Source organism: Struthio camelus, chromosome 23, assembly GCF_040807025.1.
Source record: "Struthio camelus isolate bStrCam1 chromosome 23, bStrCam1.hap1, whole genome shotgun sequence".
Taxonomy (NCBI): domain Eukaryota; kingdom Metazoa; phylum Chordata; class Aves; order Struthioniformes; family Struthionidae; genus Struthio; species Struthio camelus.
Window position 1 is genome coordinate 7502465 of NC_090964.1, and position 6483 is coordinate 7508947.

The 6483-nt window shown below is 63.6% G+C and overlaps 1 protein-coding gene across 1 annotated transcript; it reads left to right on the plus strand.

Moving 5' to 3' along the window:
* Positions 1–3643: 3643 nt before the first annotated feature.
* Positions 3644–5930, plus strand: LOC138062028 (uncharacterized). Its single transcript, XM_068917381.1, has 3 exons — positions 3644–5346; positions 5494–5568; positions 5797–5930. The coding sequence occupies exon 1, from the start codon at positions 3876–3878 to the stop codon at positions 4566–4568; it is 693 nt and encodes a 230-aa protein (XP_068773482.1). The 5' UTR covers positions 3644–3875; the 3' UTR covers positions 4569–5346; positions 5494–5568; positions 5797–5930.
* The last annotated feature ends 553 nt before the right edge of the window (positions 5931–6483 follow it).

Sequence of the window (6483 nt, forward strand, 5' to 3'; positions counted from 1 at the left end):
GTAGATGTATTGATAACCCTCCGTAGATATGTTGATAGCCCTCCGTAGATGTATCGCTAGGCCGCGGTGGAGACGGGGAGGTTCATAGCGCGTGCACCGTTTGCGGGACACGTGCAGCCCCCATCGCCTGTGCCCGGCCGGTGCCTGCTGCCCCTGCGTTTGCAGTGCCGTGTTTTAAAGCATTGAACGTTTAATTATAAATGGTGTAATAATCCAGCCGTAATGAAGTGCCAAGCTCTCCGGATAGAGTGGCTGTAGCTCGCATTAGCTGCTGAGCAGTTGTGACTGTTTAATAAAACGCTCGTTATAAACTACCGGCCGGGAGAGAGGTTAGATCGCTGTTTAATAAGTAATTCCTAATGAAAAGTTGCAGGCGGCGAATGAAGGAAATGCACTTGCCGCGGTTACCAGTGTTTATGAGATGGGGTTTTTCCTAGTGAATTATTCCTAAGGTGTTTGGGCGTTGCGGAGAGCTGCAGCCTGCGGCGAGGGCGGCGGCGGAGGGCTGCGCCGCGGTGCCAATTTGGTCCTTTTTTTTTTTTTTAATTATTCCTCTGCGTCCAGGTCAGTCGGGAAGCGGCGGCGGGCGGTCCGGAGGCTTCGTCCAGCACCCGCCGCCCCGAGCCGGCTGCTCTGTGCCCGGGTCAGGCGCCGGCGCAGGTGGCCGGCTCGAGTCCCCGCCGGGCCGGCTGACGGAGGGCAACGAGGCTGCCGGGCGGCAGTGCAGCCCAAAGCCTCGGCCAGCCAAAAGTCCCCGGTGGGGTTCGCGCCGCCGGCTTTCCTCCCGGCCCCGGAGGGCTGCAGGTGGCGGACGGGGCCGGGGGGGGGGGTCACGCCTTCCGCCCCCGCCGGCCGCCGCAGCCGCCGGGAAGCCGCGCCGAGGGCCGTCGCCGGCCGCCGACTTCCCCAGCCCGGCGCGGACTTCCGCTCCGCCTGATTCCCGCGCCCCGACGGCTCCTTTTCTGCTGGGTTCGTTTGGGTTTTTGTTTTTGTTTTTTGGGGGCCGGCGCTGCAAAAAGCCGCAGTAACGCAGCGGCTCAGGCTGCAGCGGTTGGGGGGGGGGAACCCCCCCGCTCCCTGCTCCGCTTCCTCCCCGGGGCGAGCGAGGCCGCGGCGGGGCGGCGAGCAGCCGCTGCCCGGAGCGGGGCACGGCGAGGCGCTGCGCGGTTTGGGCAGGGCAGCGGTGAGACCCTCTCTCCGGGTGGGGGGGTGCGACCCCCCCCCACCCACCCCCGGGGACTGCGGCTTCCTACAGCCCTTTTTTTTTTTTGGCACGGCCGGCACCCGGGGCGCCGAGCGGGTGGCTTTCGGCCCGTGTCTCCGTGCCGCCGCCTCCGCTTTCGCAGGAACCGCGCGCCTCCCGCCGGCCTCGCCGGCACCCCAAATTCTTCCCCCCCACCCCGGCCCCCCGAAACGCCGCCGCGGGGGGAGCCGAAGCCGCTCGCGGGGCGGACGGCGGGTGGGCAGCGGCGGCCCCGGCCGGCGCCCGAGCCCCCGGCCGGCCCCGCAGCCCAAACGCGCCGAGTGAAGCGTCCTGATTTCTTTGGTTTTTCCCCTCGGTTGTCTCTTTGGCTGAAAACCTCGGGAACGCGTGAGCCTGGGATGAAGCGTTTCCTCCCCAGCCAACCGCGGGGTCTGCTCCATGAATTTTATCCCCCCCCCCCTTTTCTGATCCGTTTTGGACTGTTTTGACCCTGCGCGTCCTCAAAATTTGCCAACGAAGCAGGACAAACCGCCGTTCCGGGCGACGGTCGGCAGCCGGCGGCCGAGGCCACGGGTCTCCGCCGAGAGCTTTGCTCCCCGTGGGACGGTTCCCCCCGGGGGAAGCGGGCGCCGGCGGAGCCCCCGGGGCCGGGGGGGACCCGGAGGAGCCCGGCGACCGGAACGGAGGGCGGCGGGTCGGGGCTCTTCCCGGGCTGAGTCACCTGCCCAGCCCCTTGCGCAAAATGATTCAGCCGAAACCCCAATTATAAGAATTCATCGCTTAAATCTCGGGGCGGTTTCGCTTCACGGGGAGACCTGGCAACGTCTGCAAAGGTGAAAAATAAAACGAAAAAAGAAAAATTCCCCCTCCACCTTCCCGGCCCCGCCGCCGCCTGCCCGGGAGTGCCCGACCCCGCCGGCCGCGTCCCCGGCGCTCCCCGCGCCCCCCCGGCCTCTCGGCGCTGCCGTTTCGCCCCGCGAGCCGGCTCCGGGCGCTGACGCTGCGGGAAGGAGAGAGGGGCGGCAGGCCGGGGCCGTGCCTCGGTTTCCCTCGTGGCCGCGGCGAAGGGAAGCCGCGAGGGGCTCCGCAGGCCGGGGCCGCCCCGCGCTCGGCCCCCCCCTCCCCGCTCCGCGCAGTTTCACGCGACACGTTTGGGGGGTTTCTGGGCTTTTTTCTTGTTTTTTTTTTGCTTTTGGAGACGGGGGATTGTTTTCTTGTTTGCTGGGGGGGGGGGGGGAACCCCCTTCTCTTTGCAGCTTCCTCCTCGGAAAGCTCTGGCCGTGACCTGAGAGGGAGAGGAGCGCGCCGCGTCCGCCGAGGCGCAGGCACTAACTGCTGTCGCCGGGGGATTTTTTTTTTTTTCTCTTTTAATTTCTTTTTTTTTTCTAATTTCCCGCCCCCCCCCCCCACCCCGCTCTGCCTCGAGCTCTGACTCACCCGGCGGCAGCGAAGCCACGAGTCCCTCCGTGGAGAGAAACCGCACGTCTGCAGCGCTTTCCCACGGTCTGCTCTCTAAATAGCCTCCCGCAGCCGGCGACGGGGGGCGCGCGTCGCCCCCCGACCCTTCCTCCCCGCCCGCCCTCCTCTTCCTCGCCTTCGCCCCGCGCCGCACAACCGGCGGGCGGGCCATCTGCCCGGCCCAAGGGGGCGAAAGCCGGCGCGGCCCGTCGCCCCGACAGCCGGGGGTCCCCGGGGTGCTGCGCCCCCCCCCGGCCCCGGCCGCAGCGGATGCCGGCGGATAAGCGGCAGCTGCTTCGCGCTCGGCGCCGCCGCGGCGCTGCCTCCCGGCCCTCGTCCTCCTCGCCCGGCGCCCGGGGCCTTCGTGACAAGCGCGCCCGGTGCCGCTTCCGGCGCGGGGAGCCGGCTCGGGTGGGAAAGGCCAAAAAAAAAAAAAAAGAGAGAGAGAAAAAAAAAAGAGAGAAAAAAAGAGAGGGAAAAAAAAAGAAAGGAAAAAAAGAAAGAGAGGAAAAAATAGAGAAAAAAGAGAAAAAAAAAAGAGAAAAAAAATTACAAAAACCCACCGGCCGGGCCGGTGCTGCCCCGGGGCCGCGGGCAGGACGGCGGGGCGGCGGGGACCGCGTCCCTGCTCGCCTTCGGGCCGACGGCCGCGTTTGCCGGGCCGCCTTTGTGATTTTCTCGCTGCAACGAAGCGCCCGGCGGCCGGCCAGGCGAGTCGCTGGGCCGGTCGCGCTAGCACCGACGTCGTCTTTGCGACGCGGCACAGGCCCGAAGACGCGGATGCGGCCCGCGGCAGGCGTCATCGCCCCGGTGGCGTGGCAGCAGCGGTTGCAGCCACGGGGCAGCGGCGGGGCCCCCCGCGCGGCGGCCGGCGGAGGCAGCCCTCCGCGCCGTCCCGCCGCGATGCCCGGCTGTCTCTCCCGCCGGCAAGGCAAACCGGCGGCGACCCGGAGACGCGCCGCGCCACGTGCTGCACTGGTCCGAAGCCTCGTTTTTAACCTTTTGAAAGAAAAGGGGAAAAAATACACGAGCCAAACTCTGCCCTTGGCCCTAAGCGCGGCGGCGCTGGAGGAGGCGACGGCGCGAGCCCCCAGGGCGGCCGGTGCCCTCGCCCCACCGCAGCCTGCGTCCCAGGGCAGGAGCCCGGGTTAGCGCGAGAACCGGACCCAGGCGCCGAGTGAAGCCCCGGCTGAAGCCCGCCTGAAACCGATTAATGCCAGCCCTGCGCTTGAATAGCGGCACGGGGGCTGCGCCGGGTCCTGGGGCTGCGGGAGGGATGGGCGTGGGACGGGGGCTGCTGCGGGTGCGCATGCTGCTGTGGATGCTGCTGCTGTGGATGCTGCGGCAGATGCTGCTGCGGATGCTGCTGCGGATGCTGCTGCGGATGTTGGTGCTGCTGCGGATGCTGCTGCAGATGCAGATGCTAATACAGATGCCGCTGCAGATGCTGCTGCTGCTGCTGTGGATGCTGCTGCTGCTGCTGCTGCGGATGTTGGTGCGAATGGTGCTGCTGCTGTGGATGCTGCTGCAGATGCAGATGCTAATACAGATGCCGCTGCAGATGCTGCTCATGCTGCTGTGGATGCTGCTGCTGCTGCTGTGGATGCTGCTGTGGATGGTGCTGCTGCTGTGCATGCTGCTGCAGATGCTGCTGCTGCTGCTGTGGATGCTGCTGTGGATGCTGCTGTGGATGGTGCTGCTGCTGTGCATGCTGATGCAGATGCAGATGCTAATGCAGTTGCTGCTGCTGCTGCTGCTGCAGATGCTGCTGCTGCTGCTGATCTTGGCACTGATGCAGATGCAGATGCAGATGCAGGTGCAGATGCTGCTCTGGGAGCTCGGACAGCCGGTTGCTTTGCAGGCAGCTCTGCAGGTGGCACCGCGGGCTGCAGGGCGAGCGGTGTGAGCTGGACGGGCCCCCGTTTCCACCTTTGCTCTGCGCAGAGGGGCTGCCGAGGCACGATGCCGCGGCCCCTCGAAACGGCTCCTGGCTTGAGGTAAAAGGAAAACCTAATGGTAGCGTTTGTGATGTTCCCTGGGCTCATCAGGAAACGGGTTCGGTCGCCGTAAACGCGGGGCAGCTCCTGCAGCCCGTCAGCTCTGCGTCCCACCCGGAGGCGCCTCGGGAGCGCTCCGCTGGCAGACGGACTGCGGGCAAAGCGGTCCGGGGAGCGAGCCGAAAGGCTGCTTCGCTGTGCTGTGTTGTGTTTTCCTCCTTTGAATACTGCGTGGTTTGGGGGAAAAAAAAAAAATCCGAGCGAGGCAGCTCACAGGCAGGGACTACTACCCGCCCCGCAGCAGGGCCGACGCTCCTAAAAGCCGCGGGGGAGCGATGCCGCGCTGGGAGCCGAGCCGGACGGCGGCCGCCCCGCTGCCCGGGGCAGGAGGATGCTGCGAGGCGCCGACCGCCGACGGCCAACCCGGCCGGCCTCCTCGGGCCCCTGGAGGGGCTGCAGCTTTCCGGGGTGAAAAACGTGAAGTTTCAGCTTTTGCCTTTGCGTTGCTGCTGCCACATTTTTGCAAAAACTGTGAATCGGCAGCTTTGATTTTCCGCCAGGGCTCCCGACCGGCTCTGGAAGCGTTAACTGTTCTTACAGGTGATCTTACTCCTTTTAAACGACTTGAGCCTAGCTGATGTGCTTCTCTTCAACGGAACAACGAAAGTAATTTCAGTTTAAAAAAAGGTGAAACTCTCCACTTAAAAGTGAAAGAAATGGGGGGGGGGGAGGAGGTTTTGTATAAACAGCCAAACTACAGCCTGTGTGTTGCTTTTTAAACGAGCCGTTTTCTACGAAGTTTTTAGTGCAAAAAGATTTGCATCTTATTTACAGAGACATATTGATGGTGAAAAGCTCTGCAAATGGTGGCTCATAATTCAAACTGGATCATCCGCTAACTGGATGCAGGTAAAGCTTACAGAGTCTGTAGAAAATAGAAAATGTGTGTGTGAATATATATATATTTACACACCATAAGAAGGGGCTGGGTGATTTCTCAAGGTCTATTCTTTTCCACTATGCCATGACTATATTCCTGATTAATATCAATATTTTCTACTATTCTGCACCTACGCGAGGTAAGGAACTTCACGGCACGTATTTGCCCTCTGCTTTTTTTCTTTCTTTCTTTTCAAGGTGGAAAACGTCTCTGAATCCACCTGTGCCGCAGGCTGCGGGGATAACGCTCAGTTTTCGAACCGCTCCAAAAGTTCCCCGAACTGCTGTCGGCCAAAGCGCCTGGATTGCAGCAAAAACGACCTGCCTTCATGGCTGATAACGAGCGCTACCAAACCCAGCCGGTTACTGCGCGCTAGCGGCTCTATTTGGGGAAAGCCGCTTCCCCCAGCCCCCGGGTGACGATTTTCCCCTACTAATACCGCGGGAGGGTTTTGCCCGCCCGGCAGAAGCGCCTGCTGCGCTTCGGCGCCCGTCTCCTTCCCCCTCAGCTCGCCCGTCCCGAGCGGCGTTGAACGGATACGGCGATACGGCGGGGGCCGAAGTCGCGAGGTAGCAGAGGTGGGTTGGAGATGCAGGGTCATCTCCTGGGCCCCCATCGCCCCAGCGGTGGAGCTGGCTGCACGGAGCAAATGCAGCTGCGTCGGTCCCAGGGGCGCCGGGCGGCTTCAGCCCAGGGAGCTGCGCGGGGGCAAAACGCCGTCTCCTCCGGGCTGCTAAAAGCAGATTTACTCGTGGTTTGGCAACCCCAAAAGGGGGTCTGTCCAGCGAGATGTCCTCAGTGATGTTCCTGGTGTCCTTGGTCATGTTCCTGGTGTCCTTGGTCATGTTCCTGGTGTCCTCAGTGATGTTCCTGGTGTCCTTGGT

Coding starts and splice junctions, on each gene's coding strand:
- LOC138062028 (XM_068917381.1), top strand. CDS start 3,876: ATGCCAGCCCTGCGCTTGAATAGCGGCACGGGGGCTGCGCCGGGTCCT.